The sequence below is a fragment of the Rhipicephalus sanguineus genome, chromosome 1 (assembly GCF_013339695.2).
Source record: "Rhipicephalus sanguineus isolate Rsan-2018 chromosome 1, BIME_Rsan_1.4, whole genome shotgun sequence".
NCBI classification, from domain to species: domain Eukaryota; kingdom Metazoa; phylum Arthropoda; class Arachnida; order Ixodida; family Ixodidae; genus Rhipicephalus; species Rhipicephalus sanguineus.
Window position 1 is genome coordinate 277484993 of NC_051176.1, and position 27613 is coordinate 277512605.

The 27613-nt window shown below is 47.8% G+C and overlaps 1 protein-coding gene across 1 annotated transcript in view; it reads left to right on the forward strand.

The window, feature by feature from the left end:
• Positions 1–27613, forward strand: part of LOC119379038 (titin) — a 294770-nt gene that overhangs the window by 40894 nt on the left and 226263 nt on the right. Inside the window, exons 20-31 of the mRNA XM_049412985.1 lie at positions 5086–5315; positions 5377–5507; positions 5630–5747; positions 8622–8954; positions 9038–9178; positions 9245–9984; positions 10383–10407; positions 10533–10892; positions 10945–11212; positions 11807–11837; positions 26543–26844; positions 27312–27442. Coding sequence (XP_049268942.1) covers positions 5086–5315; positions 5377–5507; positions 5630–5747; positions 8622–8954; positions 9038–9178; positions 9245–9984; positions 10383–10407; positions 10533–10892; positions 10945–11212; positions 11807–11837; positions 26543–26844; positions 27312–27442 — 2810 coding nt within the window. The remainder of the gene's footprint in view (positions 1–5085; positions 5316–5376; positions 5508–5629; positions 5748–8621; positions 8955–9037; positions 9179–9244; positions 9985–10382; positions 10408–10532; positions 10893–10944; positions 11213–11806; positions 11838–26542; positions 26845–27311; positions 27443–27613) is intronic.

The window sequence follows — 27613 nt, forward strand, 5'->3', positions numbered from 1 at the left end:
TCCAAGTTTTTTGCTTGTCTGTGCATGCGGAGTGGAGTGCACAAGCTAAAGAAAAAAGAACGCAAGCCAGGGGCGCACGTTCTTGCTATTTCCGATAAGCCGGCAAGTTTGCATCAGTGGTGCTAGGGGCTGTCGTGGTGGTTGGAAGAGTCAGCGAAGCTTGTGCTACAAGTGAGCTTGGTGCACATTCGCTACTATTGAACTTCACGTCGCTTCGTGCTGCTAGACGGCGCTGACCGGCCAGCCAGTCTAAGCTATAGCGCCGTACTGTTAAAAGAAACGGAAGACTGCACAGCACCCTTGATTGGCACCTGCTCTTATGAACTGATCCAGACAAGTTATTTCTCGTATAATTACGGGCACAGAGACCAGAATCGCAAATGTTTCCGTTCGTAAGAATGGATGGCCGTTGGTTTATAACCTTCGGTAATTACACGTAACCTGATTTTTAAAGCTGCCCTTTTAGGGTTCGCACGAATTGGTCAATCGTTCGAATTGCTTTGTAAATTCAGGCTCAGGAGCTTAGTTTGCAATATTTTAGGGAACAGATCCTAAAACAAGTCCACGAAATTCTTCGCAAAAGCGACTGCCAGCCAGTCGAGTAGGCGTTGTTTGACATGTGACCGAGGATGACCGACCAATGGTAAATTGTGCGTATGAATAAAAAGCGCTGTCAATGCGCCCTTTAGTCTGTTAGTCATGTTTTTCATTGACTGTGAACCTTCGCTAGAAACATTTCCTACATCACAACTGGTCATCAGCTACTTTTATGTATAGCTTCATCTTGAGAACCCCCCTCCCTTTTTTTGTGGGCACACCTGGGCCAAATTTACAAACCAGCCGAAAGCTCTTGCGCTAGAATTAAGCGCGAGACAGACGGTACGATTTTCCATGCGATGCGACGGCCGACGCGGCGGTGGGGCAGCCGGAATGGTGGCTGTCCGATGCTATGAAAGGTCACCATTCCGGTTTCCCCACCGCCGCGTCGGACGTCGCATCGCATGGAAAATCGTACCGTCTGTCTCGGCCTTTATTCGTAAGAGTTCCAGGCAATCCTCATGCCGGACATAATATTAGAGAATGCGGCCATCTAGTCAATTGCAAAGAGAAATTGCGAACGGAAAGCTTTGTGAATTGGAACTCCATAACAGTACCGTGACAATGTTGGAACAGAAAGTTTTCGGCAAGTCAATTTGCACAAACGCGCAATATAGAGTGATGTTCGTGAAAGGAAAACCCCGTTTGTAGCATGTAGCTGCAAGGAAGTCTCACGAATTACTCACTTGACGAAAAATTCGTCCTGGTCCAGAACCCGAATCCATGACCAATGTTCTTCCGGGACGGTCGCCAAGCTGATGCTGAAGAAATTTGGAGATCAGCTTGTTGCATTCATTGTACTGTTTTTAATAAACATTTCTAATGAATGGTGCAGGTCTTGCTTCAGTACCAATCGGTTATCTCTTTCAGGCAAAAGCTAACTAGTATAATTTTCGTGATTACTTTTCTAATTAGTAAATATAATCGTTTTAGAATCTGCACCTTCGTGAAGTACTTGAGCAACGTATATTCTTTCTCTGCCAAATTCCTCTGGCGTATGTCTCTACTTTCCGTCCTGGTGTCTACTAGTGCCGCAGTTTAGTCGTTCGTAGTGACTGTACTCGGGGACAACTTTCTGTGGCAATGAAGGGAAAGCTACAGAGCCACAATGAACGTATCCTACCGCTAATAAACGTAGTCCCACAATTGCGTCCGTATTTTCTGCGTGAGATATATAAAATACTCCTTCATTTTCTACATGTTTTGAGACGGAAGGCAGCGCACACAAGCGAGATATTTGTATTTCTTTTACTTTATACGTTGTCACTTTGCGTTTCTGCGTGCGTGAAAAAGTCGCGCCTTTTACTCGTACCTTGATGGATGCAACGCTAGCCATCACTTTCCACGGCGTTACGAGACGCGCGCCAAGCCGGACTACTTCGCGTAGCAGTACATGTGCAGACGCTCCGCCCCCGTAGCTTTCCTTTCATTGCCACGGAAAGTTGTCCCCGAGTATACACAACACTTAAGCTCTCCTAATGACAACACATTGCTCGTAAATTCTTTATACCATGAGAACCTGCACGGAACGAAAAAATTTCAACAACACGAGAGCATGGAATGAAGCTGCGAAGGAAGCCCATATGTGGATTTGCTTCGTACCTTCCTGCTGCTCTGGAATGACTGACATTTTCTTTTGTTTCAAGAAGTGACTGATTTTTCACTGTATGACAAGGAAATACGACAGGCTATCGTGCGCATTTACTGGTCGTAGCGAAGCAATTCATTTTAAATTAGGGTCGTTATCTTATAGCGCTGAGTTGGGATAATGCGATGATCACGTTCGTGTGCTATGCCTTTTGGCACATCGTTATCGCCGGCCGCGGCAATAACGTGCGCGGAAGCGACCTTTCCTTGCACGTTATCACCAAAGCGGTCAGCTGCAAACAGAGGTCGAAAAGGAATAAAATTCAGTGGAGTGGAACTCTTACATTACGCTGGCTACGTTTGAGGGCGAAGAGAACAATAACAATATAAGTACAATATAGCTACAATACAAAACAATATAACTTAGCTATTTCTAAAAGGGCAGGATGAGAGTCAAAAGGGACACTATATAGAACGACGCGCTAAGTTTGGCTATTTCGGTACAGTCTCGTTTCGTAACGCTGCTACTATTAGTCCGGCGGAAGAAAAAGAAGGTCCGCTGGGGGTGGTTAAAACAACCTAGGGCAAACGCACACTTTCTTTCCTCTCTCGCTGAAGCCGCGGCAGTGATGAATATAAAGTTATATTGGAAGGTTACTTCCTTATATTAAGCAATTAGTAGATTTCACCCACAGGGAGAAAATTACCTTCCAGAAAATTCCCAAGTTCTGCACAGCAGGCTCTGGTGTAAGTTTTTGAAACGATTTTTTTTTCGACACCAGCTATATTAGAAAGAATTGGTCCGTGATTGTCAGTTTCTGGTAAACACTATCGCCTTATAAGTTATAATAAACAATCTTCAGCGAGACAACGTTTGTTGAAATTTTTCTGCCGAAAAAAAAAAAAGAACCTCTCTCACGAAGAGAAAACTGCGATCTGTAACATCATCAGGTGCCGCGGTTTTGTCATCACTGGCGCGGTTTCAACGAGAGAAGAAAAACAATCTGCGTTTGCCCCAGGTTTTAACCACCTCCTACGAGCTTTCTTTCCCCCCTCTCCTCCCGCTTGACAAGTAGTAGCCAAAATAGACAAACTTATTGCGTCGTTGCATAGGGTCACTGAATAGGGAGCCGTGCGCTTCTTTCTTTGCAGTTTTTAAGTGCGAAGCATTTCTTAGTGAACCTCAGGCACTTTGGCCGTTTCTATCTACGTATCTATCTATCTATCTATCTATCTATCTATCTATCTAGCCGCCTACGTCTGGGCGCTCTCCAGGTTGTCTCCATAACTTGTCATTTACCAAAATTGGCATAGCAGGGGATCTGTCGCGTACGTCATGAAACCCTTTCTCTCAGTCACGTGTGGCACATACCCGCATACCAGAGTTCATGTTTTGCGGATATGTGCCACATGTGATACAGAGTCTCAACCAACACAGTAACCGCGAACACACACACGTTGGCACGCAAGGAAAGTGATAATAATAATAATAATTGTTGGGGTTTTATGTCCCAAAACCACGATATGATTATGGGAGACGCCTAGCGAAGGACTCCGGAAATTGTGACCATCTGGTATTCTTTAACGTGTACCGAGGTCGCACAGTACACGGGCATCTAGCATTTTGCCTCCATCGAAATTCGAACAGCGCGGCCGGGATCGAACCCGCGACCTTCGGGTCAGCAGCCGAGCACCGTAACCGCTACACCACCGCGGCGTACGCAAAGAAAGTGAAGACAGGACAGCCCTGGAAGACGCTCAACTACCATCCACTCGTCCACGTGGTCCGCAACGTGGACCACGTGGATTACACAAAAACCGGGATCAATGCTTCCTACAGTAAACCAGCCGAGAGAATCAGGCCTCTCATCATTACCGGTGACTTCAACATTGGTTTACCAAGACCCAACAACGCCTGGTCCTTATACTGCGTGAAAAACGGTTTGGATGGGGACAGGGCATTAAAAGACCTCGCTGCCACGTCCAAGACAGGAGGTATCATAGATCGTTTCATTGTAAGAGGCATCCAAGATTTTCAACAGCTCTACTGAATCTCGCACTTCACTGCACTTAGACCCCTCGTAGCCCCGATCACGAACGGATCCGAATAACAAGTCCGGTCCAGCTGCTGGGGCTCACTGATCACGGTGATGATGACCTTGTTCAAGAACTGTCAAGAACCCCTTCCACAATTGCACACGGGTTCGTGCGTGCGTGCGTGCGTGCGTTCTCCGCCATAACTGACAAGTATAAGCATAACAACTGTAACAACTGCAACTGTGACTAACGTATGTGCAGTGCGCCTGTGCGTGCCACTCGGCTGTGTATATATCTAGGGAAACTTTCCTGAATGAAGCTTAGTTGCGAGTAACGCCTGTTCTGCGCATCTGCGTTCCTTCTTTGTCTTGTTAGGATTCGCGCTATCCAGTATTGAAGAATATAAGCACTACATATCAGCTTACAGCGTCTGGTGTTGGTAACGCCCGTGTTACTGTTGGCATCGTTACGCAATTGTAACCCACTGGTTATATAATACACAATACATAATACATAATACATATAATACTCTTCAACATATGAGTGTGCGTATACCACTTCCACATTTGTCTAGCGTCATCCCGTAATGTGAAAAATTGCGCCACAGTCACCATCCCGCGCATGCTTCGCATAACATTGATTCCCACGGTACGTAGGATCTGACGTTTTTTTTTTCCGTTTTACTACGCCTTCACAAAACGTACTTCACTAGCTTTCTTAGTTATCCATTTTACAACGCTCATCAGTCATGCAAAATTACAAACGTCACACTATATATAATCCACTCTTGACTAGTGATGTTAACCGGTAAGATCAGACGTTAATTTTCCCGTCTGACGAAAACGATTGGGTCTTGGTTCGCAGAGCAAGCACGCGAGAGCGCCCTGGAAGAAGTGTTCATCGAAGCTCTGGAGGAACACACTACGCAGACAGTCGGCGGGGTGCTGACGGAGCCGACATTCGTGCAGCCGCTTCCCGCCATTGCGCAGTTGCGGCCCGGCGAGGAGCTGCGTCTCGAGTGCACCGTCCAGGGCAGGCCCGAGCCGCGTGTCTCCTGGTCCAAGGACCTGCTGCCAGTCCGAGACGCCGCGAAGGTACGTGTTTGGGAGACCGCTTTCTGTGCCACCGACTGTTCTCGTTTCCTATTCCGCGCAGCCCACCCAGGAGCAAGGAAGAGCACGGCTGGTGCTCGCTGGCGCAACAGAGAACGACTCTGGCACCTACACTGCCGTCGCCAAAAACAAGGCCGGCGAGACGGCCTGCTCCTGCCAAGTGAAAGTGGCCGAGTGAGCACTCGCCGAGGTGCCGCTCGCGCGCTCTCGGTTTCTTTCTTTTTCTGCTACGGTTACGAGATTCCTGCGTTACCCTCCACGAGGCCCCGAGTATAGACGCTTACGTAATGCCGCAGGGACGCTCCGCCGCCGGAGCCTCCGCGAGTGCTCAAGGCCCTGGAGGACCTGGAAGTCAAGCCTGGACCGGATCTCGTCACGCTGGAATGCGTCATTGTTGGACGGCCCGAACCAGAGGTCTCCGCTATCGGTTCCATTTTTTTTGTTCATTTTATTTTTTAGGGTCATCCATCTTCTCGGAGCGAGCCTCGCGCGCTTGTTGTCAAAAAAGAAAGCAAGAAGTGCGTGCCAATCAGTGCCACTTTGCCACATGACTTGTGGTGCGGACCACTGCTACATGGCTCCAGAAACCGCTGAGTAGGATTCTGGCCATTTGGTTTTTCAGAAAGTCGCCGCTGATGTGGAAATCGCAGTCCAGTGTTCGATTATAGCTCCGGTCGCACGTGAAATGCTTCGCATATGCAGTACGGAAGGAACGTTCTTGCGTATGCAGTGCAACAAGTGCGGTCAACACATTTTTTATAAAATTTTGATGCATATATTAGCCTAGAAAGAGCAGCATTCCATGGTCGAGTACAGGTAATAAGAAATAAGAAGGGGACACACACGGAATGAAGCAGCACACAAATACGAGTATACGTACATGCATTGCTAGTTTTCTATATCCAGAGTAATTACCATCTACAGTTCTAGTAAAATTATACGCTTGATTTTCTGTGTGGTGAGAGTGTGTGTTTAGTTATGCCAGCATCTATAAGTTCTCCGATTGCGCAGTGGACTTGCGGTGTAGGTATTCGTATTGCCACGCCCGCTTCTTCTTTTATTTTGATGTATTCGCGTTTGACCAGCAGAGACCACGTGACAATATATAGGTTTTCATAATTTACTTCTTTTGAGAGTAAAAAGCAATGCAAGTCATTTAATAGACGTTTATTGTTATCTCATTCTTCATAAAGCATGACAGAACACTGTTCAGTTCCTCATTTACAATAGTTTCTAGGGCTGTAATGTTATCGTCAACAAATATCGGGGCTGCGTCGTCTGCATACACTGAGATTTCAGAGGTCGGCAGTACCGAATGAAAGTCACTAACATGTAGCGTGAGCAAGAAAAGCCCGATAACTTAACCGTCAGGTGCTCCTGTGAAAAGAGTGCGTGCAGAATACACGTGGTCGTTCGTCTCACTGTGGACGGTCGTCCCGGTCAGTTGATTTCACTGTCAGTGAGATCAACGTCTAAAGGCGACGCGTGATTCAATCCTTTTGTCTTTGCCACTAAAATTATTTTAATTGGGCAAAGGATGTTGCGCTGCTACAGTTGACTTGCGAAAACCAACTACTATGCTTACTAATGCTAGTTGATAATAAGAAAACGGAAAGTTACGATACATTTCGCGTTCGTGGAATGGCATAACTTACGGCATTTTCTGTCACGCTCGTTCCGTTCTTTTTTTTCATAACGTTGATGTTTTTGATGACTTTCTTTTCCTTCCTGTCATGAGTCATCGTCGCCTTCTGGGTGTGCTAATAATGATCGATACAGTTAAGGCCCACCTTTTTCTAAGGCACATTACTCTACCCACCAGGCTTTATCGTTATTGCCTTCTTGTCAATGTTCATTTTGAACAGTGTAAATTTAATGAAGGTGCACAGTTTTACATACAAAGGTAGCCGTCGCTTAAATTATGCAAACATATTCTCACAAGTCTTTAGTAATCCGGATATGTTTTCTTCGTTCACTCAAACTTTATATTCAACAACAAAGCATAAGTTTTACGCTTCAGCCTTCCAGTTTCGCTTCTGCGCGCTCTGAATTCACCGTGCCAGAGTTGCGCCGGTAATCGTTTTTTTTTTTGCAGATACAAGGAGTGATAAGCTTTTACAAAGACCTTGCTTACATTGCTCTGTTACGATGAGCTAGCTTACTAACTTGTCATAATTAATTTTTGTAATAAACGACTGGTTACCACGCACGGCTCATCTCTACTGAGGACATGTCTCGAAACGAAGAACACTTTTGTTTCAGAACGGCTCCATTAAAATATTGCTTAATGTCTCTGTAGAAGCGCCCGGTATATTTTTAAGCGATTGTCAGTGTGTTCTCTTTCCACGCGAATGCTTTTGCCTTTCAAGAAATATTCACAGACTTTCAGCTGTGAAACAGTCAAGGTATTAGAGTAAGGCACTATCAGCGCGTTCCTAACGTGTTATGTGTTAGTATGACGCGAAAATATCACTGTTTTAGCCGGCCACTGTCAGAACGATGAAAGTGTCATTCCGTTTGTTTTATTCTATTTGTTGACCATCACTTATTTTTTGGCAGAGGATGAGTTAAGAGGGAATGGCACGCAGCTGCCAAGAACGTTAGCATAGCTATGAGACTGTTTTAATATATTTATCTCTGAAGTATTGATTATATTCAAATAGAACTTTTTGCTGGGCTAGTTGGTGCATGTTTAACGGAAGGAATCAGGCGCAAAAGAGACGAACACAAGAAGTGACATGGACTTCGAATAAAGTCAGTTGTCAGTAGGCGTTCGTCCATGTCACTTCTTGTGTTCGTCTCTTTTGCGCCTGATTCTTTTCGTTAAATATTGATTATACATCTATTGAAATATTGGGTATTGAGCTACAGCAGTACTGGTGCTAGAATGTTTGCTGCTGTACAATTGCAGTTAGCGTGGAATAAGAGCCAGGTGCGTCGGGCTTCTCTAGGCTAAATTAAATGAACGACTGATATAGCGTTAGATGCACTGAAGCTTAAGAAGAAAAATCTTGCAGTGTAAGTAGTCTTACAGTGTAACTTGTCTTACAGTTTGATGTCGTAAGGAAAAAGGATTCCTGCTCCTTTTCATACTCTCATTTTGAGTTTGTATGCTAGTGTGGAGTGAATGGCCACTGAAACAATGAATGAGGGCGATGAAACATATCTATGCGGCTGGAAAATAACGTGGCTGTATACAGCGTTGGAACGTATCGCTTCAATCGCACGTAGCTGCTTAAACATTTGTATCTGAAGGCGAAGCTTACAGTCTTTGCATTTATTGCGCAGGTGATCTGGTACCACAACACGCAACCGATCAAGGAGTCTGAGCGGGTGCGGCTGCTGTTCCGGGGAGACAAGTGCTCTCTTTTACTCAACGGCATCAACACACAGAACGCCGGCACGTACCGCTGCTCGGCGGTCAACCCTATGGGTAGCTGTTTCACGGAGTGTAAATTACGTGTGGCGCTCTCCGCTCCTGTTTTTCTGGAGCCGCTTAGAGACGTGACCACGGATGAAGGGAGCCGTGTGGTGCTCACTGCCAAGTTGTGGGCGCCGGAGCCACCTTTCGTGCACTGGTTCAAGGATGGTAGAGAACTGTTACCCAGCCCTGATTTTCAGGTGTGACAGAGGTCACTCTTGTCGCTTTCGCGACACTTTCATGAGTCTAGTCACTTTCAACTCATCTTCGCGCTCTACTGCAGGTCAGCCACGATCCGGATGGAACGGTGAAGCTACTGATCCCCAAAGTGACAGGGAATGACAGCGGCCACTATGAAGTGGAGGCTAGCAACCCTGGAGGACGTACGCGCACGGGCTGCAGGATGCACGTTCGCGAACCTCAGGTAGCCGCTTCGTGCGACCAAGCCCCCGAGCAAGGCACAAACGACCTCTCTTTTCTATCTGTGCAGAAGGCAGCCCAGGCGGCAACCACCCAACTTGCTGTATCGAGGACGTCGAAGCAGACCGTGTCCGTGTCCAAGAGTGGTTCGGAGCTGCGGCTAGCCCGTTCGCTACCCTCCGAGCTAGTGGTGCAGAGCGGAACCAAGGTGTGCCTAAGCGTGGCCAGTGCGCAGCCTCCTGGTGGCCAGTTAACAGCCTCATGGTTTCGGTCGGGTCAGCCTATAACTGACTCACCAGACTTCCGGCTCACCCGGTCATTGGAGAACGTGGCCGGAACGTCACTGGCCGTGTTCAGTCTAACCATCTCCGAAGCCTTCCCTGAGGACTCTGGTGACCTTGAAGTGCGCGTGCAAAGTCCTAATGGCGTTGTGACCGCGAACACCAAGTTAATTGTGCTTGACGAAGACGACGAAGGAACTGACAACGTGCAAAGACGCGACGAGAGCATCCAGCAAGCGAGCGAGGTGAAAGTGTACGAGACAAAGGTGCCTCGACCGGGACCAGGGGACTCGACCGGCTTGGCTCTGTCGGGCGACCTGCAAATGCGCGTGACTGAAGTGACACACGTGAACGAGATGCCGCCGGAAGTGTCAGAAGAGACAACCACAAAAATAGTGGACCATGCAGGTGCCAAAGACAAAGTCACAGAAGAAGTGACCCGCCGGGTGACCAAGAGAGTCACTGAGATTACCAAGACCCAAACTAAAGAGGTGAGGGGTCCCTTGGTCTACAAATGGGAGTTTCGCAAGTAGCAGGCCTACCTGACGCCGTGCGGCGTCCCCTTCTACTTTCCTCCTTACACTTGCTCGGCTCAAGGCTGGCATAGAGACTGTCCCGAAGGCACCTTTCTTGTCCGCGCTTTCTGATGGTGCTCTCCGTTGTGTTACCTGTCTGTATGGCTGCCGCTCGGAACTGAGCTCTCTCCTTCCTTACCCTTGGCCGCTCGTCCTTAAGTGTTTGGTGTAGCATGCTCGTCTCAGTGCCTTGACCAAAACCGACAGAAAATAATCTTCACAGTTGTAAGGTGACGTGAAATAAAGCTATGCTTTGTGTTCAATATGTGTTGCATGTTGTCTCCTTCCCAACCGAAACCAAACGTGAGAACCTTGCACACACGTGGCTGTCGCTTCCTTGCGCCGCACGTAGATGGGCCTGCTGCTTGCGGCACAATGTACGTAAGCCTATGCACAAATTTGTCGATCGCGAGCGCCTTTCTATACTGCTGTTCGGGCAACAGTGGCTGCCTTGATGAATGGAGCTTTGCATGGTCGCGACGGGGTCCCGTTTCCGTTGCAGCTGAGCACCAGTCGGGCCAGCCGCGCGGCGGGGCCCTTGAGGCGTGTCGAGCCTATTCCTGTGGCCCCGGAGCCCAAATTCGACATCCTGGAGCCCAAGTACGATGCCCCGCTGCTGAACAGCAGGCCCATCCGCGCGCCGCCATCACCTCCGGTGCAGCCGGAACAGAGCCGCCCATCGTTGTTCGAGCCGCTGTCGGTGCGCACCAGCTTCTGCCTTGAAACGGGCCAATTCCAGAGTCCGCGATCCATCATTCGTACCAAGACAGCCAGCCCCGTGTGGAGTCCCAAGAAGAAAGCAGTGGTGATCGCCGAGAACCCGGCAACGGGTCAGCGCGTGTCGGCGCCCGTATTCCTGCAGGTGAGTAGTGTCAAACACGCAACGACACGTGCCAGCGTCCCGGCGCTCGCAGGGTCCCGAGGACGTGTTCGCGGCGCCAGGGCAGCCGGCGACGCTGCGCGCGCTCGTCACGGGCTGCCCGGCTCCACGGCTACGCTGGTTCAAGGACGGCCTGCCCGTGCACGGGCCCGACCACGTGGTGGGCCAGCCGTCCGGTCCGGCCCCTTGGACCGCCTGGCTCAGCATCCCCGAAGCGTTCCCCGAGGACTCGGGCGTCTACGTGTGCACGGCGTCCAACCTGGTGGGCAACACGAGCGCCTGCTGCAGGCTCACCGTCTTCGGTCAGTTGCTGTCAAGGGCGGCCTATTCCGGGAGCGCGGCCGCCGGGCGCTCCCCGGTCCGCGGTCCGACGAAAAAAGGCTTTGACGGCCACGCGACCGGAAACGTGGTGTGGACAACGCGGCGCGATGACACTGTGGCCGGATAATGCGACTAATCGGCAATACCGTCACAGTGACGCCGAAAATACGCGCCTTAGTAAACACAGGTCGAAACCCTAGAAATGCCGGCCAGAAAGTGCGGCCGCCCCCAGAAATGCGCTTCCAAAAATGGCGGCGGCGTAAGCTTACACCAGGGCAAAAATAGGCGGGAAGGGGGCGCTCTCCGCGTCATTTCCTGTCAGGGGCGCATGCGTCGGGGAACGGGAACGTCCCGCTAGCTAATTCGGGACCAGTGTCTGGAGATGCCTCTCCGGGCTTGACGCTCTCTAGACTCCGACTCGAAACGGTAAGTCCATATCGTGGACTACTTTAAAGACTCTCACGGACCGGCTCGGGGCGACGTCAAAAGTGCTGGCCTCGCCTCGCGCAGTTCACAGCGCTCGTCTGTCTTAGAGTGTGGTGCTCATTCCTACCCTTCCGCTGCTTGCCTTCCAGAAACCGGGATGGTCGTGCAGCCGGCCCACACGTAAGTACCCGTCCTCTGCTCTCTTTTCCACGCTCGCGAGCGACGCTCGCCGTGCTTTCGCATCCCAGGTCGCCCTCGGTAGCCTCCCGGGTGCGACCTGCGGCGCAAAAAATCACTGCGAGTCGGCGCGCCCCGGCGCCTCCGGCCGGTGTCTCGAAATAGAACAGCCGCTCGGCACCAGCTGGGCTTGCATGCACCTCACCGATGCGGATGTGCGAAATGCTGCAGGCTGCGATGTGATAGCAAATAACTCTCTGCTTCTTTGACCAAACTCGAAGCCTAGGACATTCTTATTTCGCCCCTGAACCACGCTTTGTACCAAATGGTTACCATGTTCCAGCTGGTGCAGTGGCCTCCCTCCTTTTGGGACAAGTGCGCGTTTTTGCTATGTGGTGTAGGTAGGCTAAGCGATGTCGCTGGGAGTCGCAATAACACGCTGCAACGACATTTCATTTGCTTTCATTTCAATGGAGCCGTGTGCGTTTTATGCCTGCGACCTGAGACCGCGAGAAACTTTGCAACGCCTCGTTATGCGCAATTGTACTAGCTCGTGCTTGATGGGGTGTCAGGGGAGTGGTCATGCCAGAGCTATTCTTTTCCGCTTTCGAGTCGGTGCCAACACTGCTTAAGGTGCCGCGTGCTGTTAGCTCCCCTAGGCTGTCCGACTTGCGTGCTAAAAAAAGCCGAATTGCGCAGCTCCACAGTAGTCTTGCTGTTTTGGTCTGGCTGCGTCATTCCTTGACATCGTCTCCTGCTAGCTTCAGGTCTTCCAACGGGTTCGCCATCTTGACTCTGCAGACCCAGTTGACACAAGCGAATGGAAACATGTTTTCAATATGAAATGCCAGGAATAACAAACAAACGAAGGGAGGAATAGCTGGGGCAGGACAGGAGTTTGTGGCATGTTAAAAATTTTTTAAACGTTCCTGGACAATGTGCAGCGTATGACTCTTCTTAGGACACTCCCTTCACAAGCTAGGCCGACAAGTCCTCGTAAAATAAACTGACAGAGTTGAAAAAAATTACTGAAGTCAATGGCTCGTGATTGTGGGAGTGCACAACCGGTTTAGTGTTGAGAGAAATCAAGTTTCGCGGTGATGCTTCGTGAACGCAGCGACGTAGCTCATTGGCGCAAATTTTTGGGATCGTTTCAAATGTAGCTTATTATTTTCTAGTATAATGCGAACAGATTCTGCTTCCCGCCGACTTTTCTCAATTAAGAACCACTCATCGCCTCCACTGCCGACAGCGACTGAAACGACGCAGTTGACTTATTTTTATATCAACAGCAAATAATGAATGCAACAAGTGTTTGTGGTGACCTTAATACTTCAGCCAACTGCGAAAGCGCATTCCCCCCCCCCCCCCGCCCCCTTCATCTGCATGTATTTTTGCTTGTGGACGAAAGTTATTTGCGGCAAGTGCTTTCATGGGGTTTGCATTCATGGCAAGTTTACTGCATTTTCATCGTATGCGGGTGCGCTTTTCTAGATGTATTCTAATATTTGTGTTTATTTTCTGTTATTTAGTCAATTCGCATTGCATTAAAGGTACAGCGCCCGAGACCATGAATCCAATGAGTCCCCAGACTGGTAGTTGCTGATGCACCTTGGAGTGAAGATTGCCATGTTAGATGTACCGCTATCCCCAGGCCAGCGAAAATTTTGATAGCTGAATTTTCATTATTGAACCTAAGCATACTCATATTATTCGATGCTAAAGCAAGGCCATTTTAGACTAGCACTCAGTAAAACAAGATATTTCGCCACATCCACGCTAAAAAGCTGTAATGTTAATAACCAACAGTGATATAAAATAATTTGCTTTATGATTAAATATACCCGTAACTGGTGTATATGTCCATATGACGTTATTGCCGTGAAACTCGAGGCACGGTTATTTGCTATGATTGTTTTTTCTATTACCATTTGAATACATTTTAGCTATTATGTTCTTCACACAATTCATCATTAAATTTAGTTATATGCCTCAAAACACGCACGACTTGAGAATAGCTCCTCCTACAGAAGGTGCTGGTCAGAAAACAAAAAGAAAACGCCGCGGACTACTTTTGAAATGTTACCTTGGAGTTAACATGACCGCGTGCTCGTGCCAAAGGTTGTATATAAGCCACTGTAGCGGGCAGTCGTTCTTAGCAACAGGCGTTAAAACGATATGGTCGTTCGGTACTTGCCCATTGTCGCACCGCGGGATTATTGTCGGTGTCGACGGTGATCAGCCCTAGCGAGCTGATGAGCCGGATAAACCGTGAGGTCCTGCTATGCAAATTAATCTAGTTTTGTCTCTCTACTCGCTAGCTAACCTGCACACGCGGAATATTTTTTAAAGCTCCTGCAAATGCAATCAAAACTGGAACGCAGGAGTTAAATACCGTCACAATGTAATGATTTGCCTGTTGAGGTAGCCAGACCATATGGCCTTGGTGTTATCCATTCAATGCCCTATTCCAAGGATCGAAAAGGTGTTACTCATTCGCTTTTCTTGATTGACAGCTGATTTGCTAGATTTGTAACAAACGCTCACTCGCATATGGATGGCACTCGCACCTGGATGCGTTTTTTCATCGGCCTAGCTGTCCCCTTCAAATAACGATAGGAATCATAAATTAAATAAATTGTTGTATTTTTCGCTATTATTTTGCTTCCTGGTAGCATTTATCAATCGTCGGTTTACTACGTTGTAGTTTTTCTACAGCTTTAATAAATTCGGGCTGACGATAACATGCGAAAGTGAAACCATAAATTGGAAAACTTATGCCCTAATGTAACGTGGTCTTACGCCGCCATTTTACGCACTAGTTTTTAAAGAACTTATTCATTCACAGCTTATGCAATAAAACTTCTGTGGCGTAAATTTGGAACGTTCCTTAGTCGAAAGCACATACCCGGCGTAGGAATTTACTGCACACGTTTGGAATGAAAAGTAGGTTGCCTCAAATCCACGATGAGATATGCATACTTGAACGAGGCAAAACGAACACTGCGGAGGTTTCGTGAGACTGCTTTTGTTTGCATAATCACTGCAGCATATCAGATGTCAGTTTAATGTACCGTGTTTCCTTGCCATCAGAAGTGACTTTTTTCTTTCTTTATTTCACAAGCGTTACCGTTTGACATAAAAGTTGGAGCTAGTTTGCTTCCAGAACGAGCAGTGACAACAGGATCGTTAATTAATTGCAAGCCGGCTTCTTGCGAGCCGGTCGTTGCGAGCCATGCCGAGATAAGCGGACTGAAGCGCCCCAAACGGAGACGTGGCGCAACTTTTATTCTCCGGTGTTGTGCTTTGGCTCCGCGAGCTTCGCCCAACTACATCCCTTATGCGCGTTCATGGATCTCGTGTTAGGCGAGGAGATCGAGTCGGAACAGACAACGCTATTCGGATTAAAAAAAAAACGTACTCCTCATAAAAAATGAAACCGTTTAATTGGGCTACTCAGGAAAGGTTGCGGATTCCCGTCCATGCTTGCGTGAGAAGTGACATAAATTTCACGTCAGCCAAATTGGAATAGAAAGAGTGCGAAATATTTTTATATGTTATAGCACCCCAGGCCACTTACAGTAGACAGGTTCCTCGTCCTTCGATACCACACGTTGCATACAAAAATGTCGAGAGTTAGGCATACGAGAACAACCAGTCTGCACGAGTAAAAACCAGAGAATACGCAATCCTCAGCAAGAAGCATTTTACCAATAGTCACAAATACCTTCTTCGAAAATTTCTTGTCGAATCATGCCCGCGTAGGTCATGTGCGTATCTGTTTTGGCTATATACCCAGATTAACGGCAGCGACTTCGCATCTTCATGACGTAATACTACGTATTTTGCTCTAAGCCGAGACGTCGACGAGGAACCCTGTTGCAATTTGCACCCTCTATATGAGCTTACACAACTGCTTTTCTTAACTCGGAACAATGCGTGAGCTTTATTAAAAAGCGGGCTACCATGCAAAAGCGAAAATCCACTTAATAAAGTTTAGCGTCCAAATTAAAGCTACTGAAGAGCTATATATAGAGGTATGGTGGTGGGGTCTGGGTGTTCGCAGTGACCACATGCAGATTTTTAACGTGTCCCCAAAGCAAAAACAAAAAAGATTTTTTCTGTACATTCCGCCTCATCGATATGGGGCCGTTGCGGCGGAGAATCGAACCTACGACGTCGCGTATGCAGAACGCCACAGCCACTGAGTCACCGCGGCGGCTGTGCAGCAATGGAATGGCGCTTTGCCAATGCGGCGCACCCTAGCGGGATTTTCGCTGTCCTCCTATACTCACGTCTGAACATGAACACGGCTAGAGTGTACTGTCGGGTACAACTTTAGAAAAAAGCGGCATTTGCACCTCAAAGGCGGATGCACACGCGCTTCCACCAATGGGCGCGCGCTCTAGACTGACGTCACGAGCCGGACGGCCGGTGACTCCGCTCAAGGAGAAGAAGCGGGACTATTTCTTTGCCGCGGAGGCAATCGGCTGCCGCGCTTCGGTCATATGGGCGGGGCCTCTCCTTTTTTCTAAAGTTGTACCCGACGCTCTTGCCGAGGCGGCACTCGTTGACGGAATAGGGGTCGCTGCGGGCAAACTAGATTGGTCGCGACCGAGCGTGCCGGGGCGCACCGGCCGCGCTTTCTCGCGTTTCGCCCTGTTTTTCTATTTACAGGATCTATATACAGACATTAGGGTAGAAGAAAACAAGTGAGAATAAATTCAAAGTGACTTATAAGGCTTTCCAACGAAAGCGTGCCGTGTATTCTTTTCCGTGTTCCCTCTAGAACACGGACAGCGATGCGTCAATGATACCAACTGACTGATCCGGTCATATTTCTCTAAGAAATTGACCACTTAAAAGTGTCGTGGTGGCAACTGCATAAATTAGAAGTGAATGCGGTGTCAGTGCGCTAATTTTCTACCATGGAAATTTTCAGCGGCAGTCGTTCGTTTGTCTGAACGCCGGAGAGTGATAGCTGCCGTTGACGTACTACTTTTGCAGCTTTTCGCACACCCCTCGAAACTGTCGGGATACTTCAGTATCCTTTTTAATTATTGCAATTACTTACAATATTTTGAGCATGCTGCGACCGCACGCAAGATTACTCAGATATACCGAGAATCCTCTACACAGATTTAACTACCAGTGCTAACCTTGTAAACAATTTATTGCTTTTAACCACGGTTTCAAAAAAATGTGGAGCTTAAATGTTATAATAAACGCTATGGTGCAGGCTACCAAAGTAGGGAGTGCAGAGTGAGAGTGAAAAACCGAGAATAATGCTTTGGCAGAATTAAAGGCCGAAAACAAGGGTTTTAAGATTGCTGTAATTGAATCAATTAGGAGAAAATAAGGGTCCAGATTTGCAACAGAAGGCCCACTTGACTATGGTCAAGTGGGCATCCTGTTGCAAGTCTGGACCAAGTCTACAAAATTTTCGACCATTTGAGTCAACAGAACAAGCAAATTCCTGTCAACGTGCTTGCTGCTGGGCCAGACAACTGTGTTGTCTGGCCCAGCAGCTTCGTCGTTAAATCCCCGTCGGTAATAGACGAAGTGCTGAGTGCACCTGGGCATTTCAGAAATTTAGATGCTTGAAGAAGGGCTTCCTCTGCCTGCAATACAGTTCTTGCAAGTCCTTCAGAAACTAGCTTTCCATTCAGAAATGTTATGTAACTAGCCTGCTCGATCACGCTCATGTGAAAAAGGACTGCCCTCTCTGAAGTGACAGTGCCAGAGCACGTATCCAACTTCGACAGTGTATAAACAGCGCCTTCATAGCCAGGGAATTGATGCACCGACCAATATTTAGACGGAGTCCTCAGTTCTCGCAAGTTTTCTAGTTTCAACGACGCTGTCGACACGTCCTGCACGTCGCCTTGACTTTCAAAGTCCTCGTCGACAGGCGTGCTCGTGCAGGCTTTCTTGCTATTCTGGGGTCCCGGCACGGTAGGCGCTTCCCGTTTACGAGGAGCGCGTTTAGTAGGCAGTTTCGTGTTCAAATATTTCGGAGCGTTGGGCAAGGCTGTAGGCACTGCGTCTGGCGTCAGCGCGGGAACACCGCGGGCGATTCTCACTTCTTTGCCGTCAATGATGTGGACGTATTCACGCAGTATGTAGCGGTCCTCGAAGTGGAGCTCACACACTGCACAGTTTTCCTCGAGAGCTCTGTCGCTGCGATGGAGGTTCCTTTCCCAGATTTTTCTTCTACTTTCATCTTTTGGAACGCTAAAAAGCGATAGCTTCCTTTCTGCTTTGACGCCGGCATAGCCTGTGCGGCATCCCGGTGCGTAGCAATGGCGAAGCCTAGCTTTAGTCATGCCGAAGTCGTTGGCACTCAGTCATTTGGGCATTATAGGCTCCCACCACAGCACAGTAGTAGACAGAGACAAAACAGCAGCAGCGCTCACGCAGCTAATAGGTGAATGCGACGACGAACACACTTGGAACACGTCCGAACCAGTGCCGCCAGTGCGAACACCACCAATCCACTGCGACCGCAGCGCCGCCACGGCAACTGTCAACGAACCGCGCTTCGCTACGATGCAGGTGCAGAGCCGGCTGCTCGTCCCACTCAGAACTTCTAGTACACTCTAACACGGCAGTTGATAGAAACCGTGTAGCCACGAACGTGTTTTCGCCAGCAGCTAACAAATCACTTCGCGCCGCGGTTGGTAAGATCGAAAGCTGCAGGTCTTAGGGCGGCAGCTGTAAGCTAAAGTGTGGCGCGTTGGCAGATTAATGGCGTCGAAAAAAAAAAAAAGAAGCAGGGAAGAGGAAGTGCGGCTGTAGTGGCCAAACCGTCACAAAAGAAGGAGGAAGTGGCGGAGGAGGAGTGGAACGAAATACGAGCATGCAATTTGGCACCAGAGCGGCATTTTCAAGATAGCAACATTGAGTAAGCGGAAGGGAAGGATCGTCACTATGAGCTTCCGTCCCGACGGAGGTAATGAAATCGAGTTGAAATTAGAAAACAGTGCCGGTGAGCATATCTGCAGCGCGATTCCTAGAAAGCAGAATGTTGGAACACTGACAGATACTTTGCGCTGTGAGGGCAAGCCACCGTGCACATCGAGGAAATGTGGAAATCAACTTGGCGCTGCAAGCCTTGCGTCCGCTTGCCTTCGCTGAGCGCGCCCTCACCGGTGGTACACCTCTCTGTAACTATATAACCCCAAGATATATAATTCTGGGGAACTCACAAATCTCCCATCGGCACCTAAAATTTCAACCAGCGTGCGATTTCCCAGAAGATACGTAAAAATTTCGAAAGCCTAGCAAAAAAAAAAAAAAAAAAACGAAATGGTCGCAGGACAAGCGATGCCTTGGAAAACTTTGAATGTACGCGAAAATATCCTTGGGAGATACAAGTCGCTATTAAGGAGGGGAAATGCGCAATTATGCTGTGTACGCTGACTGCATTCAAGCCGTTTTGACCAGATGAAAAATTGTTTGACGTTCCTGCGGGCGTTGATAGATCGTAGAGCATATGTGAGATACAATAAAAAACAGGTTTTGGCGTCGACTGGATCAGCACCCTGTTGGCCACTCTGCACCGAGGGATATACAGATTAGTGTTCATTTGTTCTCGTCTCGTTCGATCTGAGTATACTGAGAACTATTTACTCGTTTGGCACATAAAGGATATTCATTATTTACTGAAAACTACTGAGACTTACCATATTCCTCGATTTATCATAACGATTTGTTAAAGCGACACTAAATAGCTGATACTTGATCTGTGTCAGTAAATCACCCTTTCCACAATACAAAAAATAATCACAGCCTCGCCGCAAGAGCGAAGCAGTGAATGCGATAGCTACAAATTGTAATGTTATACGAAGTAAGGATCTTTTGGATCCGAGCTCGTGTAAAGCTACAAAACGTTGATGTAAGGGGATGCGGTCGCTCCAGGGAGCGAAGCGGTTTCCGTGCTGTCTGTCATCTCAACGCGAAGCGGTGTGAGCATAGCACGTACAAGGATAGCACGTACAAGGTTTGCCGAGATAGCGCGCGCGACCGCGCCCTAATGTTCAATGTTCGCAGTTGCTGCTCGAGAGACGCAGCGCCCCTCCCCCCCTCCTCCGGCGTCCCTTAATGCTCCTTCGCTCGACGAAAGACGTCCGGGGCGTTTCCTCTCTGCTTGAGGAGCGGCAGGCCTCGCATACGGGATGATGTTATCGCATGCGCCCTCCGTGCGACGGAGATGGCAGGCTCGTTTCATCTCTGCTTCAGCCGCGTTCGTTGCCAGCGCTCGCGCGCTCTTACTTGCGGGTAGAACATACGATGCGCGGGGCGATGTTATCGATTTGGAATATACACGGAACATGACGGCGACGGCGGCGGCAAAAACCCGTCTTGAGTGTCCACATAAGTGCTATCGCAATAAAAGACAGTTACTGAGAGAAGACGCTTCGTAAGCCAGAAAAGACGCCAACTGGAAAGACGGGTGGTGACACCACCTCGAAGTTTCCACACTTGCTCGTCGTGATGTCATATACTTTAGCGTCATCACCTCGGGCTACTTTAATTTTTTTTTCTGGCGATGGATCACATTGTATTCTAAAACACGCAGAGGCTGAACTTGGACAGTTTCGCGAACGAATTCGTGGCGCCACACACACACACACACACACACACACACACACACACACACACACACACACACACACACACACACACACACACACACACACAGAGAGAGAGAGAGAGAGAGAGAGAGAGGAGACAACTTCGTTGAAGTAAAATACTGCTTGGTTACTACAAACATTAGGCGGAAGTGACGTGCAGGCTATGTGGTTTTTGCGTGAAATTCAAAAATAAAAGTTTGGAGGTCGTTTTCTTTTCTAATAATCTAGATATAATGCCATGAAATCAACGAAAGTAGAGTTCTTCAAGAATACTTTATCAGTCTAAACTAATTCAGTTTTTCTCCTTGGAGTTTTTTTTTTTCAATAAAGAGAAACAAGATAAAAAAAAGCAGGGAGGTTTGCCAGTGTATGTACAGGCTGGCCACGATGCGCTTTGAACAGGGGTGATGGGAATAAAGGTTGATCTAAGGAGAGGAGGTGTAAAATAAACAGAGAAGAAAGAACACATATTAACGGGAGGCAACACGATGTTCACGTTTGCAATGTACCGATGAGAATCTTGTTCAGTAGTTTCCGATGACAAATCTTACAAAATGTCTTAATTCAGTCAATCATACCACATAGAAATACTTGAATGAAGCTTGGCGTACTGAAAGTAAAAAGTCCACTCAAAAGTGAGTTGCAGAAGACAAATTTTTGCATTGGAACAGATTACGTACTATCTGTAGTTATAACCGAGAAATGTACGCCACGAATATTCAAGCAGCTTTTTAATTTTTTTTTTAATTGGGATATCAGAGCTTGTATCAGGCTTAATTTTCGACCCCTACAACCATATAAGGATGCTAACAAAGCAAATCTTTTTACAAGGACGCAATGAGTGCGTTTGTAAAAACGTCAGCCATTGCGTTGTTGTGGGAAGGTGTCTCGATAGGATGCCATGTGCGCGCAGAAAATTACAACCAATATGAAATATGTTCCTGCTGGAATACATTAGCTGTTCTGGAAACAACTTTCAAGGATGATTAATCGAGAAAAATATAAAGCATTTATGCATTCTAATTCAATTTTATTTAAAGCAGTTTGCTATTGTATCACAGTAATGTAATTCAAGCAAAACAAGACTGCTTATCAGGAGGGAGTACGATACATATTTTGCCGTATATCAATGAACGTACGGTTAAGCATCTATAGAATAGCGATAATGATTGATTGATTGATTGATTGATTGATTGATTGATTTTGTTTAATATTGCATACAAAAAGGAACCTATGATTGCTTTCCTTGGTGTACTCCTAGCGCATCGAGTTTCTCCCAATTTGTTCTTATCAGGGTGCAGCTGTCACAGCCGGGAATCGAATCCGTGATTCATCACCAGGCAGAAGCCTGACTTTTATAAACAAAATCTTATGGCTCAGTGATGTGCCGCACTTACCGCACTTTCCACCAAGCGTGGTAAAAACAACATTACTATAGACTCAGACCTAAACATTACGAACACATTCTTTCTTCCGGTGCCGCGTTACCCGTGGCCGCGGCCGTCAGGGTGATAGTGATCAGCACTACTCGGTACCATTCGATGTCATGGCTTTACAGTCTAGCATCACTTATAAAATAAACTTTCCAGATATCGCTGCCCAAGAAGTAGCGAAATGTATTGTCGTTTCATGCATTTTCTTTCTCACATTTCAGTTGTTTCAGCAATCTGATCGGTAATTTAACAGATAAAATTGAATCAACTTCTGGACAATTATATGGTCCATCAATGTTAATACGGCTAAAAAAATTTCCTTCTTCCAAAGATAAATTTGAGTAACTTTGCATAATATTAGACATTAAATTTAAGCGCTCACGTCATCTCACTCATATGTCACAGTACACAAGTGCCCCAAAATAGCGACAGTGCACCCCTTCATGGTATGCCATTTAGCGATATTAATTTTTGAGGTTTTAGGTCCCAAAGCCACGATGTTATTATGAGAGATGCCGTAGTGGAGGCCTCCGGAAATTTCGAACACCGGGAGTTTTTTAACGTGTACCTAAATTTAACCACATGGGCCTCCAGCCTTTCGCCACCATCGAAATGCGACCGCCGCGGCCGGGATTCGATCCCGCGACCTTCGGGTCACAAGTCAAGAACCATAAACATTACACCACCTCGGCCGATGCTCAAGAAAACAGCCCTCATCTTTCGAAGAATTTCGGCATTGTTCAACAAGTGGTTTGCTCACAGAAATAAGCAGCCTGGGAAGATAAAGTGGACGAGTACCCAATGCGACAAATCTTCATAGTTTGCCTTTTCGCCGCATTTTTCTTTTCTTGCTCAATTGGTTCCTTTATTCCTTCGAGGAAAAGTGCCGAGAAAACATTTTCCGAAGGTCATTTTCCTTCACACGACATTATTTTATCGCCCACGACACACACGTAGTCGTTTTGATATCTAAACTCAGCGCCGAAAGATTGCGGTGCTCGCCTGCCTGCAACATGGCTTCCATGACTCCATGCCCTTGAGTATTCTTAGGACGCTTTGCTAAAAGAGGACAGCTGGTCGGGGAGGCAGGAATGAAGGGGTGGATTAGCAGAGGGTTGAAATCAAGGCGGAGGTGGAAGGGCGCGTTCATAAGATTCATCGTCTTTATTTTTTCCCCTTCTTCGCGCTAGAGGTTGACTCATTGGCTGCGCAAGCCTTTGCCGACGTTGTAGCTGGACACACGATTTATGTCTTCGTCACGCGGTCTTGACAGAAGTCTTCGAGAGATAAGGTCGTCTTATACGCAAGGACGCCTGACACGCAGAGTGCAGTTGACATTCTTTTTTGTTTTGTTTTTTGTAAAAAGCAAACATCATATCGGCCTAAGGTGTTCGTTGAAAGTGCGACGGCCATCGCGTAATGTGCGCTCTGTCTGTAGGTCCAGTAAAACCCGCACTCACGAGTACCACAACCAAATAACGAGCGCAGCTGCCCCCTCTCACTGAGAGAGGGTAACGACAGCGGCCGCAGCATTTTTACGTTCGCCCAGCGCGCCCCGCCCGCGCTGGACGGAAAGCCAATACGTCCTGAAAGGCACACGTTGACGCATGCCTCAGCCCCAACTACACCAGCAGCAGCCCGGTTGGAATATGCGAGGGTGCGGCGGTGGCGGGCCGGCGTCTGTTTTTGGACCGGCGCTCCAGATACGTGTTTCCCGTTGGCGGGGCTGGCATGCGAGTCAGAACAGCAAAACCTCAAGCCCGGGCCCCGGTCTATACTTGTGGTGGCGGCCGGCTGGAGAAGCGCCACGACACGCGGCGGCCGCTGCTGAGGCGCTATACTGCGTTGCATAACGGGCAGCTAGCGCTTACTGCGCAACTGCCAGCGAGGAAACTGGAGCGTTATTGTAGTACACCGCGTCCCATAGAACATAAGCTCGGATGGCAGCTATTGCAGCAGCCAGCAAACCTACAGGATACACGGCACGGTGAAGTGCATAGATTAACAGCACATAGGGTGCAATTTTATTTTGTGCTTCGTTTGCCGATATTTCAATATTCTGTTGATAGATAATGCAACACGCTAGCGCAATACTTACATGACTACATATACACGGCTTAATATCGTGGCTTTACATCTCAGAGGATCAATGCAGTTACTTCTAGGAAAATTATTTTGACCTTCAGGCTTCTTGTAAATTACATTCCACATGCATTCAATCCATCTCAAAATGAACTAGTATGTGATTTTTTTGGTACTCGCCAAGTATGAGATGTCAGTTGAATGCGGAAAGTGAAAGAGAGGATCTTTAATGAGAAAAAAAATAGAGAGCTTGGTCAGAATGCCGTGGCTCTAGTCTGCTATATACATCGCGTTTGCGAAAGGGTTTGCAGGAAATGCAGAGACAGGATAGCAGGATGAAGCTGATACGGTGCTGATAATAGCTATTCCACAGTCTATTGATCCCGTTTCACGGCACGCACATACTTTGAAGGAGGTGGGACAGGCCATTGGGGTGTAGCCAGGAGATGGTCTATGGCATATGCGATTTACACAGCTGTTATGCAGAAAGTGGTCCAATTAGACTGTTGCTGGAATCTTTCGAGAAAACTGACACTAACGTAACGTAGGTTGTTGTATGATGAAAGGCGAGGAGGAGCAACCACACAATATGTTTTATATACCGCGGAATGGCATAAAACTCTATAGGGTGCAACGCCAGCGCGGCAGTCCTAAATACGATGCTGTATTTTCATTGATATGTTCATGAAAAGCACGTTTTACCATATCAATCAATAAAGAGTGTTACTTTGTCCGCATACATAATATCTTGTTTATAGCATAGAGCAGTAACGTTTCAACTGTCTTCAAATTTCACGAGATTGAGGTAAAATTGAACCTAAAGAAAAAAATTTACTTTAGGTTCGTCAAACCGACTTGTGATGGTCGTGTTCTCAGAACACATATTTAATATGCTTTGGAAAGCCGTTGGGTGACCCCCATGTGCTATGTAAGTCATGTGCGCTGTTTTGTGTTTAGCACGGAAGTCTCCTTCTATTTGCGATGTCCGAAAGCAGCGGTTCGAGAAGCATTATATGAAGTGAGCAATCGGTTCGGAAACGAAGTGGTATAGAGTGCAAAGCACGTGGCCCTACACCCGTCGCCAACCCGTGTTGTCAGATTTGTCAGATTGGAAACCATCTTACGTTCAAATCATCTTACGTAATCAAACAGCCGAGAAGGCTTTTGAATATAAGGTGCGAATGCCATAAGATAGCGTTATTTAATGCCATATTGTAACTGAGCATTAGCTCTAAACAGATCATCAGTTCTTGGGCGTTGCTAACGCGTCATACCTAAGTGGGGAACGATTCGTCAAATTGGCGCTGCAGTCGGGGACTAGTGATTTCGTAATATGTGCGCGGTAGCGCCCATGTGCCGCGAACTGGCGTGGGCATCGGCGGTCGGAATCTGATATGACCGGTGTTCAGGTCGAGACGTTTTCGGAACACCGGCGTCGTTGTCGCGGGAGAAACCAAAAAGAAAGAATGGCGAGGGAGCCGTGGTGGTCAGTGACTCACGCCCGGCACTGCAACAGTATGAGTGACGACGAACACTTTTGTCAGCGTGAGTCACGCCTCGTTGGTCTTCTTCTGTCACCATCGTTTTCTGCCTTCTCGTTTTATTTTCTTCGCGCGCGTCCACTTCGAGCGTATTTTTCAGGCAGCATTCCAAAAACTGCGGGATGTGTGACGTTGTTAGCAATCGGTGTTACTATAAGTGAAGGTTGCGGCGTGATTTCGTCTCGAGTCGAGTCTTAAGTTGCGCTGCAAGCGGCGTCGCACTGCAGACAAGCGGAGTTAACCAGGCGATGTGGACCACCGCTGATAGCGACGGGTAGGACTGTGAAATGTGTGTCAGTGCTTCACCGCTTAGACATTGGAGTGTTTGTTCATTACAGGGTGCACGAGCAGAATAGTGGCGAGCTTGAGGATTAGTCTAGAGATAGTATGCCTGACGAGTGTGGTCATCAGTTAGAACATTCTAGGCCTCCGTGATGTTTCCGAAATGAGTGAATGAAATTTTTATACTTGCTTAGGAGAACACAGGCACAAAGCTTTAAAATATGGAGAGGGCAGATTTAGGACAATTTGTTTATTCACATTTTTTAGATTTTTTTTATTTCACAGTGGCATCTTTGTTACATTCGTGACATGCTCAGGTAGACGTTCAACCTCTGTGCTCATGTTGACCGGTTATCGCGTGTCACGGGTGACACATGTCACGCATTGAATGTTGCCATGTTGTATGGTTGCGTTCCTATAACACACACACACACACGCACACGCACACGCACACGCACACGCACACACACACACACACACACACACACACACACACACACACACACACACACACACACACACACACACACACACACTTCGAGGATGCACTGAGTATATGGCTGACACGACTTACCTTCTGTAAATTAGCATTTGAATGTTCCTCGGTTTGGTGGAGTTCCGTGTCCCTGATTCAGAATTCAGTGAGCAGTGATGGCCGAGGTGAACAAAACAGTTCAGAAGCAGGTGACGACCCTGTCTCACGCGTACGCCTTCCCTCTACACACCTTTTGCAGGTGGGGGCCTCCGAACGCCAGCCCGCCCACGTTCGAGCCAATAACTCAGGGCGGCGGGCTGCTGTACGAAGGATCTGATGCCAAGTTCCAGGTCAAGGTACACGGGAACCCACCTCCCGAGGTGGTGTTCACGCGGCGGGGCATGCCGCTGCGAAACGACCCGAGGCGCCAGGTGACTTACGACCCGACGACAGGCATCTGCTGCCTGCACATCCGCAACCTGACAGCCGAGGATGACGGCGACTACAATTGCTCGGCCGTCAACTGTGCGGGCGAGGCCTCGCTTACCCTTACCATCCGCGGTGAGTGCGTGGCCCCACAGCGTCGTCAAGTGCATACACGTATGCCCTTGCACGCAACCCATGGTACATCGATGTTTGTGGTAAACCGTGAATGAGCCTCGATGGTGACCTGTGAAAATGTTCCGGCTGCCGCTGTAATACAACGTGTGGGCAGTGGCTGAAACATGGAGGGCTGGAAGTGGTTCCTTCACTACCTTCCACTCTGGTAAAAAATATGTTTAGCTTGCAAAGCGGGATAAGCGGGACGTGAGGCACATCGAGTGTGCACAGTGCCCTTGAGAACATGTGAAGAAAGCAATACCAAATAAGTCACGGCCAATACATAAGCCAATGCCAATAAACACGGCGATGAGGATGAGAGGAAATATTGTTACTACTCCGGCTGAGCTTACTTGAATGGGCTAATGAGAAGTGAGCATGTTACGTAAGCCAGATGGTATTTAAACGCTCGTTTCCCTCCGTTACAGCGGCAGCGGCAGCTGTTATGCGTGGTCAGATGCAACAGATGACGACAGTTCAAAGGACGCAAGTCATCGACTCGAGGACACAAGTGCAAGATGGCGTTTCGCCAATTCACTACTTTGCTGGCCACGACCAGGTAAGGGATTCTTGTTTGAGGAAGATCAACTGCAACAACGAGAAAAAATAACTTACTAAGAACATTTCGATTTAGATGAATGAGGTTACAAAATAGGCACATCACGAAAAATTAAGCCTTCCATTATACAAAAAACTTTTCAGAGAGCACTGATAAAACACAGTGATTGAG